Genomic DNA, 18,704 nt, shown 5'->3' on the forward strand with positions numbered 1-18,704 from the left:
AGTCCTTGGCCAAAGTTAATCAATTAAGGCCAACACTTCAAGAAATTGCAGCAGCAAATGGCGTCAAACTGAAAACACGGTTGAAATAATGCCAAATAATGGAGGCGCAGTAGTAGTGGAATCGATCCAGTGTGAAACCGGCAAAACGGTTTCTATGCGCCCTTTTTTTAACCGCTGCCTCCATCCAGCTGCATGAGACCGGCAACATGGTCATGAAAGCAGGGGAAACTCTCTCCAGAAAATGCAAAGCCAACAAAACAGCCCTTCAGCGTTCTGACCGGATGCCCACACTCACAGAAGACCGAAGCCTCAGTCTTTTGAAGGAATCTGCCCAGCATGCCATCTCTGAACTGGCCTGCCTGCTGGAAATGGCCAGTCGCTTTAAGCGTCGGTTCTGCCATCCGGCAACAATCCAAGCACCGCCGGGCCACTAGCGCTGCCTATAACAAGGCACACTCTCCCCCGGCTTGCCAATAAACTCAGTCACAAAATCCAATAAACGTTGAAAAGTGAAGGAATCCAACTCAGATAGTAAGAGGAAACTCTATTTCATCTCTCTAGGCTGACTGAGTTGAAAAAACTGAGGCTCAGCCAGGAGGAAGAGGCATGGCCAAAGATTTTCCAACTCAGTCTCTGGCCAATCAGACAATTAGAAAACTCATGCTTGAACTCACCAAGCAGCGCACAGGAGAATTGCTTAATCATTAAATTACAAAGATAAGAGCAATTAAGCAAAGTATCTTTACTGAGATGTACTTTGCTGATAGAAATCTCCTCCAAAATTTGATGAACTTGATGGCGCGCTAAAATTTTTATTACTTTTCTTTGCTGTTGCTGCTGAAGCTATTGTATTTTTCTTTTTAGCATTTCTACAACCTCAGACATTTTAACTTTACCAATTTTTTAAAATGTTGCCATTATTGTTTGAAGGTTTTTTTCCCAAGCCTCTATGTAAATGTTTAATTGTAATGTTAGTAGGATATATATTGCTAAATATGATTTAATGGTAGTGTCACTACATTCCTAATTATACTTAAGTGCAGCAGAGAGCAATGCTAATCTAATTCCAATCATATAGAATAGAATAGAATAGAATAGAATAGAATATGGTCAGTTACTTACATGCATTTAGGTTTTATCAATTTTAAAGACTTATCCATGCAAAAAAGGGCTCAGGTTTAAAAGTTTTAACATTATAAATATTATCTGTTGATAAATATGCACATGAATATACATTTATAGGGGGACACAGGATCAATCCTACAGTCAGAATTATAATGCCTAGCAGACAACTTGTCTTTGGAGGCCTGGTTCCTACTTTTCTACTTCCAAATAGCACATGGAGAATATAATTTCAAAGGAGTTACAATGGATTTATAGACGTATAATTATTAATAATATGCAAGATGTTATGAATGTGAGCCATATCTCATTTAAAACCTTTTTTTTAAAAAAGAAATACTCTTTCAAAACAACTAAGGATGTCTATTTGGATTGTGAAACAATTTAAAATGAAGTGGTTTGAATTTGAAGTATTTTGCATTCCATTAGCCCTTCCCTTCTTGACATTCTTCCAGCTAGATAAGAATTCAAAATGTCAAGTTTATGAAAAATATAGTTCTAGTGTACAATTTTGGCCCTACTGGTATTTGCATTCAATACTCATTGATTGTAGATGGGGGAACTTTATCCACATTGGATAAAGCACATAAAGAGCTGATGAATATATTTTGAAATGCATATATTACCATTTCAATGTTTTCTTTTTGATGAGGATATTCTTTCTGGAATAATGACCAAATAATAAACATTAACATTCTCGTACTTACCCATTGGCCAGTTGTCATATACATGTTTTGCAATGTCCGCTGCTGAATCATTTGGTGAGAACAAGAACTCTTTCGTTTTTCCACTTACCAAAATGAGGCGCAAATTTATCTGTAGAAAAAAGTAAGAATCAGGAAGATCTGTTCTAAATTATAGAAGTAATTTTTTGCAATAAGTGTCTAAAGCATTCCCTGAAGAGGAACATGTACTGTATTCCGAAAAAAAGAAAAAAATGGCTTGTATTTTATGATAATGTAACAGGATTGCAAGCACTACATAAAAAGTGATATCCCTACTTTTTTCTTTTTCTTCAGTTTCTGATACAAATATGTAATAATACATTTACATATTGGCTGAAATAAAGAACTAACAAAAACTATCTGGATGATTAGAAAATATTAACTATTTTTAGAAAACAAAATCAGAAGAACTGTAACAATAGTCTAAAATACTGAGACTTACTGATTTTAGGACACAGAAAGATAACATCAAAACATCAAATATAATTTTGCAGTACAGAAAACCCATTACAGTACATTAGATTATTCATTAACACCAATTATATTTAAACATTTTGGTTTAAATGACTAGTTATTTAACATATCAAATGCGCCCTTTATGCTCAAATACAAATATCAATTTGATTGAATTGATGTTTATAGGCAAAGAAAATCCAATTTAATCCTACGGTTAGTCATGTAGAAAAAGATACATATGAAAGGACTGTTGGCATGAGGTTATAGCTCCCACTTGGTCAATATGTTTGACCAAAGCATCATGATCTTAATTAGCACAGTTTAAATCAAATTCTATAGGTAGAAAAGAAAAACTTGAAGTAAGACCACAAAGACATGTGGAAACTAAAATGTGAGTGAAAAAGAACGAAACCATTCAAGAAATATCAGGAAAAATGAAAATTGGGTCATAAAATGCATGTCTTTTGCCTTTATTCTAGTGGTTGAAGTAGAAGAAATAAATAAAATGAGGCCAAATATGATTTAATAGCAGAAACGTGGTGACAGTTATAACAATATAGTAATTAAAGAATACATTTGTTGAAAAGAAAGGAAAACAAAAGACAGGGAAAAGTTATACTGAGGGTTAAAAATATCCATTCATGCTCAGAAATCCAAGTGAATAAATCTGACAACACTGTACAGAGCATTCAGATTAAAACAACAGAAAGAGGAAAAAGAAGTTTAATATTGTTGTTGAGGTCGACTATTATTTGCATAACCAAGTAGAGGAAGTGAATGAGTCCTTGCAAAAGCAAATTGCACATCTTTCAAAGATGCATGAAGCTGCAGTGATGGAAAACTTTAATTACCCTGACATCTAGTGGAGAACAACCACTGTGAAGCATAGACTTTCCAGGAAATTCCAGACTTGCTGACAGTATTCTCCTTCACAGGAAACAGACAATCAGTTATTTTATGCTTGACTTAATACTAATCAATAAAGAACACTTAGTTGAGGACGCAGGAGGAACAATAGGGTAACTCTGTAATGATGGAGTTCTTCATATAAAGGTAAAGTAAAACTGATGATAGTCATTTTATATTTTAGATTAAACTTTAGATTTTAATAAACTCAGAGCTATGCTAAGTAAGTTCCATGACAGAAAAAAAAACATGAGAAAATGAGCTCAAGATGAGCTCAAAATGAAATATCAAAGATTTCAAAAGTTTCAAAGTATCAAAGTATCAAAATATCAAAGATTTCAAAAGTTAAGGAGGAAAAAAATGAAAATTGGGTCATAAAATGCATGTCTTTTGCCTTTATTCTAGTGGTTGAAGTAGAAGAAATAAATAAAATGAGGCCAAATATGATTTAATAGCAGAAACGTGGTGACAGTTATAACAATATAGTAATTAAAGAATACATTTGTTGAAAAGAAAGGAAAACAAAAGACAGGGAAAAGTTATACTGAGGGTTAAAAATATCCATTCATGCTCAGAAATCCAAGTGAATAAATCTGACAACACTGTACAGAGCATTCAGATTAAAACAACAGAAAGAGGAAAAAGAAGTTTAATATTGTTGTTGAGGTCGACTATTATTTGCATAACCAAGTAGAGGAAGTGAATGAGTCCTTGCAAAAGCAAATTGCACATCTTTCAAAGATGCATGAAGCTGCAGTGATGGAAAACTTTAATTACCCTGACATCTAGTGGAGAACAACCACTGTGAAGCATAGACTTTCCAGGAAATTCCAGACTTGCTGACAGTATTCTCCTTCACAGGAAACAGACAATCAGTTATTTTATGCTTGACTTAATACTAATCAATAAAGAACACTTAGTTGAGGACGCAGGAGGAACAATAGGGTAACTCTGTAATGATGGAGTTCTTCATATAAAGGTAAAGTAAAACTGATGATAGTCATTTTATATTTTAGATTAAACTTTAGATTTTAATAAACTCAGAGCTATGCTAAGTAAGTTCCATGACAGAAAAAAAAACATGAGAAAATGAGCTCAAGATGAGCTCAAAATGAAATATCAAAGATTTCAAAAGTTTCAAAGTATCAAAGTATCAAAATATCAAAGATTTCAAAAGTTAAGGAGGAAAAAAATGAAAGACAGCAGAAGCGGCTAATTCTTCTACCAAAATCTTAGGGAGAATCTGAAAATAAAAAATATGCAGGGCCAGGTCACAAAAGAAGTACAGACAGGTAGTTCAACTGTGGAGATAATATTAGGAAAGCAGAATCTCAGAACGTGCTGTGGTTAGTGAAGAATCTTAAGAATAAAATCACCTTTAAGATTCAAAATAAAAGGGAAAGAAGTAATATAGGGCTTCATCCAAGTTTTGATAATAATAGAACATTGAGAATGCCCCTCTCCTGAGCAACAATTCTTCTGGAATTCAGAGCACCCACACTTCTTTATGGATAGAACAAAATAACTAGTTTCTCTCTGAAGTAAGAAGTAGAAGTGGAAGTAAAAGGTAAGCCAAAACCAAAGGAGCCTTCCTAGAAATAATCTTGAGGGGAATAAAATAGGATATGGAAGGAATTCTTCTCACCAAATATAATAGGAAGAGCCATAATACTACTATTCACAAATGTGTTCAAAAGACCTTTGTCCTTAATTATAAAATATATTAATATCTTTGATGGCATTAACAAACAGAATGATAGAACATTTAACAACTAAAGTTCCAGAGAAAAAATTCAAATTAACTAGCATAATTTTTTCCTAATATAATTACTTCAGTCTAATATCAACACATACTTATTTAGATATTCATCTATTTAAAATATATTTAGATAGTCTATAAAAGGCAAAATTCTTCCCTGGGGAGGTTATATAGTACCATAATAATGTAAAACTTTAATAAAATCTATACAGTTGCCATTGTAGGCCAAGGGTTGGAAAAAAAATCAGACTTTTTTTGACATAACAAAAGAGCTGACATAGGGCTACTGTAAAAGACTGATGTAGGCAAATTGAGGTGAATAAAAATGATATTTTAAATCACTTGGTTCCAGGACACCTGACCTGGTCTTGTTAACTACAACTATTTCCTCTAAAATCCTGAGCAAGGCTCTCATCAATCTGCTACTTAGTTCTGAAGGCATTGAGGATTAAAACTAAAGCTGTAAATGTTTAGCTAACATATTTACAGATTTTTATATCCAAATTATTCAGTAACTTCCCTTGTCTTTATAGTAAAATGGCATTTCATAGGTTTTGTTTAAGTGGAAAACTTAAAGGTTATAAATTGTCAGTAGACGCACAATATGTTTGTTTAAACAGATAAGCTTGTAAATCTAAAAAATGATGAAAGCACCTGATACAATATTCCATGTAATTAGGAGTATCAATAGATTGCAAGCCATATAAAATAGTGCTGAACAGATAAACTAAATAATTCTTCTAGATGAGGAAAAAAACAAAGCCAAACTGAGGTTTTTCAAAATCAAGTGATTCATCTTCCCTACCCAAAAGAACACTTTGATAATTAGGATTTTGTCACAGTAAAATATACATTTTTACATTCAGCAATTATTTTCATAAAATAATTCCGTGTCTTTAAACATACAGAATATTCTTCTATGAAATTACTGCTAAACTAAGAAATGGGTCTGGAATGCTGATGTACAATTGAGTATCACCTGCAGGGAGACAATATCCTACCTTGAAATAACAGATTACCTCTTCCAATATTTTCATCATGTTAAAAATATATTTTTCATGTTAAAAAAACAGGAGGGAGAGGACTGAGAGGTCTGGTTACCAAGTTGAACTCTCCTTCCTCACAATGGCCAAGGGAAACTATTCCGAAGAAGGTGTGAGAGCATTATAATCCCCAACCCAGCAGATCATCCAAAAGGATATTATTCTAGTTAACCCAGTCCCTTTGCTACTGTCATATTTCTTTTTATTTAAAAAAAACCCTGCAATACTAGGATATATCTTTTTACAAATGTACTGTATTGCATCATAATTATTTTTTATCCAGTTCATTTTAAACTATACATCCTGGGAAAATATACTAGCTGAGCCTTTGTAAGTAGACAATTACTGTCATAGGTACAGTATTCATGGAGGGACAATAAAATTTAGAAAAACACAAGAAAGACATGATCACAGGTTAGGTTTAATGAGTTACTATCTAAATCAAAATTGGCTGGGTCTGCGCAACATATTAAACTATATAACATAACTGCAATGACAGGGTCAAATAATGCTTTAAACTAAAACCACCAAATATTTTTTTCACACACTTCAGTTTTGCCATTTATACCAATTACTGCTTATAAGAATTTTTTTAACAATGTAAACTTATAACAAAAACCATATAATAGAAAGATCCATTTGGATTTTCGTGATTTCATCATCTAGACTTTTACCTTATAACCTCATTTTAAATGGCATCCTCTCCCACCTTTCTGGTTTGCTCACTTTATCTATAAAAATAATTTTGAAGAAAAGCCAAATAATTAATTGGGGAGAATATTGCACTAAACTGAAGGTAAGTACTGAAAATTGGGATATAGTAAAGTGCTGTGTTTGAATGAGATCAAGTTTAAGTCCCTCCTCATTTACAGAGCTCACTTACTTTGAGCTCCTATCTGAGCTCCTATTTCTCAGCCCAACCAACCAAATGGAACTGTTCTTATGACTAAAATAAAATAAAATATGCCATTTTGAAATGTTCAGAATAAAGAACAGGTACAAATGTATGATCTAAATAAAAATAACAGCACCATGTTATGACTTAATACAAATTTTAAGTGGCATGAGCCTATGTTGCCAACCACAATTAAAAGTAATTGGTTGCCACTACTGAAAATGCATTTTTCCCCTCTGTTCATGAAACCATTCTGGCTGTTTGCAATTTAAAAGTAAATGCATTCCTATAGTATTTTTACTGATATCACATATATAATGCCCCCCAACATAAACATAGTAATAGTTTTTTTAAGAAAAGTAGTCAAGAATAATCATAAGGTTAAAAAGATGAAGTTTACAACAACAAAGCAGACATTTCCAGCTCCAGATATAATGTTAAATGTAAACTGTTCAAATGCATGATGTTGAGGAGTGAGAGAAAGATAGAGGCAACCTGCACTCCACATTATAGAGAATGTGCTTTTGCGTAGCAGACACATTTCTAATTTTCTTTTGAAAGATTTAGAATGCCCAAAACTCATGATATCTGAATCTAAGTAATCTGAATGATACTGGCTACATTCCAAAAAAATGTAGCTTATTCAGCTGAATAGGTTGTAAAAAATGCTTTTAAAAGTAAAAAAAGAGAGAGGTTCTGACGATTGCATGGCTCAGCTGTGATCGTCAGAGCCTTTTTTTTACCTTTTAAAAGCATTTTTTTACAACCTATTCAGCCGAATAGGTTGCAAGCGGGCAAGCGGGTGACCAGGCGATTGGGTGGGCATGGGCGGGGGGGGGAGGGATTTTTACTACCGGTTCTCTGAACCACTCACCACCATCGCTACTGGATCAGCCAATCCAGTCCGAACCGGGTGCATTTCACCCCTGGTACTAAGGCATAAACATGATGATTCAATTCAAACTCAAATTGCCAATTCAACATCCTAGTTCAAGAAAATTCTAATTCTAAAGCATTTTTATCTCTAATTAAACATTTAGGTCAGAAGTCTGCAACCGTAAACATTCGGAGCTATTTGGATCAGTTTCCCACAGAAAAGAAAACACCCAGAGCTACAAAACCTGGGTATGTGTGGCCAATTCAACACCATTCCCACCCAGTCACATGACACACAGACACCCAGCCATTCCTACACAGATTTTGTGGCTCCCAGTGTTTTCTGTGGAAAATGAGTCTCTCCCTCTCTCTCCTTCCCTATTTGTTTTTCTCTCCCTCTCTTCTTTCTTTTCTTTCTCTTTCTCTTTCTTTTCTCTCCTCCTTCTCTTATTTGTTTCCCTCTTTTCCCTCTCTCTCATTCTCCCTCTAGTTCTCATTTCTCTGTCTGTCTCCCTTCTCTCTCTCAATTGTTTTTTTCCTCTCTTTCTCTCCATCATTTTTTCATTTCTCTTTCTCTCCTTTCTCTCTCATTTCTCTTTCTCTCCCTCTCATTTTTCTTTTTCCCCTCCCTCTCTCTTTTTTTCTCTCTCTCCCCTTCTCTCTCATTTTCCTTTTCCCTCTCTCTCATTCTCCCCTCCAGCTCTCATTTCTCTCTCTGTCCATCTCTCAATTGTTTGTCTCTTTTTCCTCTCTCATTCTCTCCCGTCATCATTTTCTCATTTCTCTCTCTCTTTTTCTCCCTTTCTTTCTCATTTCTCTCCCATTTCTCCCTCTCCCTTTTTCTTTCTCTCATTTGTTTCCCTCTTTTCCCTCTCTCATTCTCTTCCCCCAGCTCTCTCATTTCTCTCTACCTCTCTCTCATTCTCTCCCTCTCTCTCATTTGTTTCTCTTTCCTCTCTCATTCTCTTCCTCCATCATTTTCTCATTTCTCTTTCTCTCCCCTTTTCTCTCTCTTATATCTCTCTCTCTCGCATGCGCATGCACAAGCAGGATACCCTCCTGGGCCGGGATCATGGCAGCAGCGACTACTTCTTCCGCTACCGCCACTGCGTGCTCAGATGTGTAGCCATGCACACTGCACAGGAGAGCCTGAGCTCTTCCCCCTCTGCATCCTTCGATGGCGGCTTCTCCTCCCCATTCCCCTCCTTCCTGAGCAACAAGGGGACCACGACTGGTGCTGAGCTACCCGCAAAAGATGTGGAATTACAAAAAGCAGCCAGTCATGGGCAGTGTGGAGAAAACGCTAGAGGCACTTCAACGTGCAGTCTGCACTGGTTACCTGTGGTCTTCCGGGTGCGCTTCAAGGTTTTGGTTACCACCTTCAAAGCGCTCCATGGCTTAGGGCCCGGGTACTTACGGGACTGCCTGCTGTTTCCACATGCCTCCCACCGACCCGTACGCTCTCACAGAGAGGGTCTTCTCAGGGTGCCGTCCGCCAAGCAGTGTCGGCTGGCGGCCCCCAGGGGAAGGGCCTTCTCTGTGGGAGCACCTACCCTCTGGAACGAACTTCCCCCCGGTTTACGCCAATTGCCTGACCTTCAGACCTTTCACCGGGAACTGAAAACTTATTTATTTATACAAGCGGGACTGGCCTGATTTTTAAATTCTAAATTTTAATTTTAAATTTTTAATGGTAATTTTACTGGGTATTTTATATGGTCAATTGGACGGTTTTAATTTCGGCCTTTTATTGAATAAGCTTTTTAATTGTTATTTTAATATGTATATAAACTGTTTTAAATGAAGGCTGTACACCGCCCTGAGTCCTTCGGGAGAAGGGCGGTATAAAAGTTTAATTAATAAATAAATAAATAAATAAACGTGGGTCTGCAAAGAGGCTTGTGCCTTCTCGGGGTGGAGAGTAGGTCGCGCGACCAGGTCCGGCCAGTGTCTTAGGACAGAGAGCCGGTCATGCGACTAGGTCAGCAGGGAGCTGCAGGAGAGGGGTCAAAAAGCCACATGCTGCTCTGGAACCACAGGTTGCCAACATCCGGTTTAGGTTATAGTGTGTTATCTGGATGTTAAGAATATTTGTTTATTCTTAAACATAAAATTGAATGTTTTCTATTAATCACACAAGCATGTTGTTGTATATTTGTTTAATTCCAACATAAGTCAGCAGAAAACTTTTTCTACTTATATTCTATATCTAATCTTGAGTTCAGCCATTTAGTAAGATTGCAAGGTACAAGGGCAGAGTGTCTATGGAGATTCTCAGTCATCCAGATCATGGTTGTCTCAAAGGTCCTTTTTCAAAAGGCAACTGGGCTTTCTTTGTTTTTTCTTGAAGATGTTTCACTTCTCATCCAAGAAGCATCCTCAGTTCTGACTGAATGCTGGGGAATAGAATTTACATTCCTTGCAGTCATCTGGTTGTTAGCACTTTGAAGGTGGGTCAATAGCACTCTGAGAGTCATTGAGGCCCTTCGGAGTTTTTCTGTGCCCTAAGGGCACCTGAATCAGAGTGCAAATGGGAGTGGAATATTCTTGAAACTGCTGAACGAACTTTGTTATAAACAGGTAATAGATGATGTCGTACCCCTCCCCCTCTTGTTGAGAGAAGGCTTTCCAGTTTTAACATAGATTTTTTTACCCATCTTTGAAACCAGTGATCCTCTCTGCCTTTTGAAAAATCACCTTTGGGATAGCGGGGCAGGCAACTTTTAACAATTAGTGCTACCATTTCTTTTAAAAATAGGATCATATTGTTTAAGGAAGTGATACAACAACATCATACTGTACATGTGGGAGGATGTGATACTTTGGGAAAATGGTTCATTTTTTCATTTTTAAAATTACTTTTTAAAAATATATTAAACCAATCTGCATAGCCTTTTTGAGTTTTTTTGGTCATTGAAAATCAGTAGGAGCCTCTTTTATTTATAGATTACCTGCCAAATTGGAACAGAACAATTTCTGGCAGCTCTAAGAAGTACAAAACGCAGAATTTAGAGAACCACAGCCTTCAGGCTTTTGCAAAGATATTTTTGCCATACAGTTTATTCTGTGTTTCTCCCATACTGCCAATATTTTGTGATCATTCCTGGCAATACAGTATCTACTCTGGGGCCAGATGCACACTTCTAGATTTAAAATGATTTGGCCGTTACAATGACAAGATGTGAATATCCCTTACCTTCAGATCATGCCTCATTTGTCTCTTAAAAAATCCAGAATATTTGACCACCTGTTGGGCCTTCAACAACCCAGCCAGATCTGTGGTGGTTATGAGATAAACTCCCAAGCTGCTTCAGCCCTACTCCAAGAGAAGGTGGATTGATATTTCCCAGAACTAGGACACCCCAGAGTAGGGGTGTAAAACACAAGGCCCCCAGGCTGGATCCAGCCTGCAATGTGATCAGATCCGGCCCACGGGGCTATCCTAGAAAATTTAAGGCGTTGGCCTATGTCGCTTCAGCCCCGTCTACCAAGTGCAAAAAGGAAACATTGGGCCAGTGTGGCTTTGGCCTGGTCTACCCAATGCGAAGAGGAAACAACAGGCCAGCATGGCTTCGGCCCAGTCTACCCAATGCAACGAGGAAACATGCCAGCAGTTTGGGGAGTGGCATCAAGCTGGCCATGGCCACCCCTTGGCCACACCCACAGTCGACCATGCCCACCCAGTTGGCCACACCCACAGTCAGCCACGCATGCGCAGCCCACCAAGGTCAACCACAGCCCTGATGCAACCCTCAATGAAATTGAGTTTGACACCCCTGCTCCAGAGCAATCCAATAGCAGTATCAAGCAATCACAACTATATCTCAAATGGGCATTTCTTTGAGAGCGGGACTCCCCAGATATCCCCAGTGTGTATCACTGGGGTGTGTATCACTCCCCAGTGATACACACCAGGTATGGCTTTCAACCATGAGTTGTGCATGAAGGAGGACTTCTTATAGGCAACTGTCAGCCCCCCCAGGTAAACTACACAGGAAACATCACTAGATGAACTAATTGTATTTATTGTAAGTACAATAAACATTAACAAAATCTTACAAGTCAGAAAGTATAAATGTGCTACCACCATTTATAACTACTAGATCAGTTAGGGCAAGTCCTTCCTAAATTTTTTCTCTGACTGTTAGGCCACTGGGGGCTCCTGCTTCTCTTGCAGATTGTTTGCTAGGCATCTCTTTCCCTCATTCCCCAAATTCATCCACACATTCCATTACACCAACAAACAACCGGAAACCAGGTCCATGGAGGCTCGTGATCTAGTACCAGAATGAGCATCAGGGAACTTGCTGTAAGATACCAAACCCTCTTTCCCAAAAAGCAACCGGTCTTCTACTGCCATCATCTCTCTCTCTGCTTGTCACCATCAGACTATTTTTTCTTACTAATTTTCAGGCCCCTATCAATCTAGTCTTCTCCAGTCTTTAAAGACCCACACTTAGGTATTGCTTTACTTCACATGAACATGTATGCACAATGCAAGGCGTTGGTGAGTAGCATTTGTAACAAGCAGTAACTTGTTAATAAAATTGTATTACTTTCAAATATTATCATAAAAGTAGAATCTGAGTGAAAATACGGTTTGTCTCATTACAGTGCAAGTCTGAAGGATCTGGTTCTACTTTAGCAGAAATAGTAGTTCAGACATAAATGAAACAAAAAAGGAAGAAGTTCTCTCACAATAGTTTTGTAAACATTCAAACATAAGTATGTTTTAAGATAAAAGACAGAGCTGCCCAATTCCCTGAACAATAATGTAATAATGACTTTTGACACAGCTTTTTCACAGCTGTGCATAAAACACTGTAACCTTTCCTTCCATGCATGATTCATAAACTACTGCATCACAAAAACAAGCCCCTTTAAACATAGTTAATTCACTGGGCCAATCAATCTCTGTTTTACAACAAACATGCAGAATTGTTTTATTGCTAATTAGCAAATATCGAAGCTTTAAATGAACATTATAATTATTTAGTCCGGTAGTTACAAGGCCAATAATGTCATTTAGGAAACCTAATCCTGGACATCCATATTGAGACTGAGTGTTCCATCTTCTACACCAAACTGATCTTTCTCAAACAGAATAGGGAGTTAAGTATTTGGAACCAATCATTATAAAGCAGTTACTGAACAAGCACTTCTGGACAGAAAAAAACAAAATTAATCCTTGAGGGATGCTAATTTTGAAATTAGCATTTAAAGATAACTATATAAATGACCAAAGCCAACTAAACTACAATAATAAACATGTATTAAGAATGCAATTACACCTTATAAAGCATAAAACTAAATTCAGAGGAATGCATTTATGATAGAACTGCAAGCACTGCTAAAGTTATTTTGGCTAAAATGCTATCTAAAACAACTGTCCAAAAATAAAAAGGAGGAAATTAAGAACAAGGTTTTTCTAAGAAAAATCAATGCTTTTTACTGTGTAGAATTAGTTACTAGTTCCCTTATGGAAGAGTGAGAAAGAACTAAAAGTGGTATCAAAGTGAAGCATTCAATCAAAATATTTGCAAGGAAACTTAGCTTAAATCCAAGGGGGCGTGATGGCTCAGCGGTTAAAACGCTGAGCTTGTCAGTGCTGACAGCCCAGGTTCGAGACCTGAGCTCCATGCAATGGGTTGAGCTCTCGATACTTGCCCCAGATCCTGTCTGCTTAACAATTCTAAAGCATGCAAATGCAAATAGATTAACAGGTTCCACTTTGGGGGGTGGGGGTGGAGATAAGAGCGTTCCGTGCAGCTATAGCCATGATGGCCACATGACCACGGAAATTGTCTTATAACACTGGCTCCCTCAGCCAAGGAACGGAGATGAGCATTGTGCCCTAGAAATGACTGACAGGGAAACCTTTACCTTTACTTAGCTTATTCATCCACTAACCCAATCAAACCCTGCATCCAAACTAAGTAGATCGAAGATCAGAATTTTGGAAAAATTGAATACCGAGCTATTTTATTTTGGAAATATTGATACATGATTTCTCAAACCTTACTGGTAATACGTCATGCCATCATCATTCTCTTCTCCACTGGCCAAGTCTATTTTACACAAAAACTCTCAATTTTTCTTCACCTCATAGGAATCAATCTCTGCACCAGGATTTCCAAACTGTGAAGTGTGCCTACTTTGGGGAGGTGCAGACAGAGCCCAGGGAATGTGTAGAACCTTTCGGTTGCACCTTATAATAAATTCATCTTTCCCAAAGTTTCAGTGTATTGTTTTCATTGTTCATTTGTGTTCAACTTTGTGTTTGGATTCATATGTACATTAAGATTATACTAAAGGGAGGTGTAATGGCAAAAGCTTTCAAAATCCCAGCTCTATTCCCTGCACAGAGCTTGATCTGTCCTTATTAAGATGTTCAGATTTCTTCTTTTCTTTGGTGGTGAAGTGAATAGAAAGACTGACTTTAAATTTAATTCATAATTCAAACTTTAAGATAAAATGTTAAATATGTTAATATCAGTAATAATTAATTTTTTTTGTAAGCCGCATAGTGTCACTTTGATTGTATTGGATTATAAGAAATGAGAAACCATCTTTTTATAACTGCCTTTATTCTCACTTCTTTTATACAATAAATCGTAAACATATGATATGTACATTATTTTTCAGATATACGATTGCTCACATTGTTATTGTATTTACAAATTTATACTGCTCTTCCTTAAAAGCAGCGACTATTTGAAATATATAACACTGATCCAATATAAAAATTATTTTACAAATACAAAACTATTTCCAAAATTGCTCATTATATATTAAAGAATGTTTTTAAAAGAGTAATCAAATCAATAATTAATTTCATAATACTAAATTATCAAATATTTGTTTTAATAAACATTCTATTCATTTTTTTTAGAGTAAGATAATTTTAAGCTTCTGGAGTTATTCTGTTCTGGCCTTAAAAATAATATCCACAAGGTTGTCAGCAGACATCAATCTAAAATGAATTAATCAGCCTTTTAAAAAGTTCAGAGTGAGTTCATAGTTCAGTGATAGAGCTCAAGTTCTACATTCAACATCCATTATTGCAGTTAATGGATTTTAACTATCACAGCCAGGAAATACTTTCATTTGGAATCTTGAGGACTAGTGCTAGAGTAGAAAATATTGTCTAAATAGATCAGGAACTGACTCAGTATAGCATTCTGCTGAATTTTACTAGAGAACCAGTAAAACATTTACACTGTGGGTCAAGATCTCCCACAAGATTGCAATTCAAAGGGAATTATGAATTGTCATTAATCTTTATCTGTTCAGTTTCTGAAGAAGAAACAAGGAATACTATCGAAGTTCACTCCATGCTTTCCTACATAAGTTCACAGCAAAGCTTAAGAAGCAAGTGGTTTATTTACTTCTTGCCCAACCCTAATCGCCTCTGAAAGAATTACTTTTCTTCAGGAGAGGTTATTACAAGTTCATGTATCATTTTCAGGGTCAAAGTTCTCAAAGTTCAGCATTCCTAGAGTCATTTCTGGGCTAGATGGGTGACATATAATTTTAATAAATTCCTGTATCGAATAACATTACACAGTTATAGGAAAACTGTGGAATTGTTTTCTTTGAAATATGTACCCGTTTCCCCCAAAATAAGACATCCCCTGACAATAAGCCCAATCGGGCTTTTGAGCACATGGCAATAAGGCAAAGCGCTTATTTCAGGGTTCAAAAAAATATAAGACAGGATCTTATTTTCGGGGAAACACAGTATTAGGCAAGAACTATATTTTTCAGACTGAGGGACATTTTCTTTATGTTGTATAATAGGAGCCTTACTCAAAAAAATAATTGGATTAGAATAAAGAAGTAGGGAGGGCCAGAGCTTAATATGATTATTCCTCTTGCATTTCTCCTTCTATATATAATCTTTCCTTTCCCTGATTTTTTTCCCACTGCTAGCAAGGAAGGGTCAGGCAAAGGAGAGATTGCCTACAGAAACTGCTTACTTTTTTTCTTCCCCTACCCTCACAGAGCAGAGAGAAATTGCAGAGAAAGAGATTTCAAGAGCATAAGCTGTTTGCTTTTTTACTCATCAAGAGCAATGTAACTTTACCAGCAGCAGGAAAGAATAAGAGAGATTGGAGAGAAAGAGATTTCAAAAGAGCATTATAAAAACCCTGTCCAAGGCAAGTGTCCTTATACCATCCCAGACAAATACATGAAAACCAGATATGAAAACAAGATGGAAAAGAAACAAGAGCAATATCAAAATTGTCTAGATCTGCAGATGAGGCTAAAGGACTAGAGCAGGGGTGTCAAACTCAAGGTTGGGGGGGGCCAGATCTGGCCCGTGGGGTGCTTAGATCTGGCCTGCAGGGCCACCCTGGAAAGAGCAAAGGACTGGCCCAAGGTGCCTGTGCCAGCGAAAACGGAGCTTGGGATGGCTGCCTGCAGCCCTCCTGAGCTCTGTCTTCGCTGGCAGAGGGTTGCAGGAGGCCATCACAGCTGAAAATGGAGCTCACAAGAGCAGCAGGCAGCATTCCCAAGCTCCATTTTCACTGGCAGAGGGTTGCAGGAGGCCATTGCAGCCTAAAACGGAGCTCAGGAGCCTGTTTCACTGGCAGAGTGCTCAGGCCACCCATAGGTGCCCCCAACATGAGTGATGTTCGAGCTGGCCATGCTCACCCTGGCCACATCCACCCCAGCCCAAAGTCAAACACAACCCTGATGCGGCCCTCAATGAAATCGAGTTTGACACCCCTGGACTAGAGTAAAAGAAAAGAGGAGATATATTATACAAAATATACAAATCATATATAAAACAAAAACTCCAAATTAATAAAACCCCAAATATAATGCATAGAATCCCAAAAGCCCTGTAGAAAATCTCTGTTCTCAGCTTTTTCCAGAAAACAAGCAAATTCTCAGACAGATAAAATCTTAAGAAGGAGCTCCAGTCACTCCATCAAGCTTTTTTCATATCTTTTCAAATTCATTCTCAAAAACTAAAAACTTTCTAAAAGACAAATATTTTTAAAACAATAAATAGGGTACAACAGAAAAGAAATACTTTCCTTTCTACAATATGATGTGCGCTTACTTTGGACAGTATTACCTTAGGAATGAAATATGAGTTTAGATTGAAAAGTGAAATGGAAAAGACACATTGCTTTAAAACAACTTTCTAAACCTAGTGCTTTCACAGAGATATTAGTAATCTTATTTTGTTATTTCAAATCATTTTTTAAAGGACAGTAAAATGTAAAAATATTTGTCAACAAAATCTTAGCTAATTCTTGCATATATTGGGGTGGATTATAAAAAATTTCATGACCTGTACCTGTCAGGAACATGTTCAAATAGATTGGGTAAGAGAATGGAAGGAAGCAAGTATGGCAAGAGGTTTATGGAAAAAGAGAGACAGAAGTCATAAGTCCATATGCAAAGTTAGGGCAAATTTAAATCTTACCAAAAGGAACAAATATCAATCTTACTTTTAGACATTACTTTTTTGTAGTGTAATTAGTTCAGATTGTATGTATATTACATTTAAAGCAAAAAGCGGTTTTTTTCTGTCTCCAATTAGAAATGTTAATTTTTTATTAATTTTTGAAAAAGTGTTTTAAGTAAATGGAAAATTGGAAAAATGTATTGTTTTTAGTATCTTTTACAAAATATCTTACAATCATGCTAATCCATAAGCAAACAGTCTTTGATTATTTATTTAAAGTAAACATGTTGTTCAAACATAGTAAGCAAGCTACAAGCATTCAGATATAAAGGGCCGGAATAGCTCAGGCTGTAAGGAGCCTGTTATTAGAACACAATAGCCTGCAATTACTGCAGGTTCAAGCCCGGCCCAAGGTTGACTCAGCCTTCCATCCTTTATAAGGTAGGTAAAATGAGGACCCAGATTGTTGGGGGGGCAATAAGTTGACTTTGTAAATATACAAATAGAATGAGACTATTGCCTTATAAACTGTAAGCCGCCCTGAGTCTTCGGAGAAGGGCGGGATATAAATGTAAATTAAAAAAAAAATAAGCAGAATATGCAACAATGGCTTATTTTAGATTTTGTTTTGGCCACCTCTGGAACAAAAATACTTATCTCTAAACAAACTGAATGGATGTTTGGCTAGTCGTATCACCCAGGTGACATTCAAAACAACCACAACCTGCTACATTTTTGCTAATTAAGTTTTATGACTTAGTGTAACTTGAACATAGATCCAAAATGTCTTTTATATAACTTATTACACTTATTACATATAATTATATTATGCTTGAAGATTAAATTTAAAAGTTTGGTTGATTCAAACATTTAAAACTGTGAATTAATTAGTAATTTTGTCAGAAAATATAAGATTGAATTCTTTATTTATTTGTCACAATAGTATATGTAAGCATAAGCATGAAATAACTATAAGATATATAAGCATATATATAAGCATAAGTATAAAAAAACTATACGAATTGGATACAATCAAAGGGAACATTGGGACAGGAATGGTAGGCACGTTGGTGCTTTTTATATATATATATCAAAAAGTTTTATTTCCATTGTCCATCAACATATTCAATGTATAGTCTCTTATTCAACATCAATCATTAACTTTCATTTGTTACTTATTTGGGCCTGCTCAGCTACCACTTCCTTCCTTAACACAACCTTTCCTCTTCCCTTCTCTACCTTCTTCTACTTTCTCTATCCTTCCTCTCCTTTACTTTTCTCTCCTCCTTCCCCACTCCTCTCTTCTTCCACCCTTTCTAACCCTCTCTCTTAAGTATAAAAAAAAGTATATGAATTGGATACAAATTGGATACAATCAAAGGGGACATTGGGACAGGAACGGTAGGCACATTGGTGCTCTTATGCACGCCCCTTACAGACCTCTTAGGAATGGGGTGAGGTCAATAGTAGATAGCTTACTTACATAGATTAATCAGTT

At 36.6% G+C, this 18,704-nt stretch overlaps 1 protein-coding gene across 1 annotated transcript in view; it reads right to left on the bottom strand.

Moving 5' to 3' along the window:
* The window catches only part of UBL3 (ubiquitin like 3), a 46,448-nt gene that overhangs the window by 15,103 nt on the left and 12,641 nt on the right, over window positions 1-18,704 (bottom strand). The window contains exon 2 of the mRNA XM_058185494.1: window positions 1,830-1,938. Coding sequence (XP_058041477.1) covers window positions 1,830-1,938 — 109 coding nt within the window. The remainder of the gene's footprint in view (window positions 1-1,829; window positions 1,939-18,704) is intronic.

The sequence above is a fragment of the Ahaetulla prasina genome, chromosome 5 (assembly GCF_028640845.1).
Source record: "Ahaetulla prasina isolate Xishuangbanna chromosome 5, ASM2864084v1, whole genome shotgun sequence".
In the NCBI taxonomy this organism is placed as follows: domain Eukaryota; kingdom Metazoa; phylum Chordata; class Lepidosauria; order Squamata; family Colubridae; genus Ahaetulla; species Ahaetulla prasina.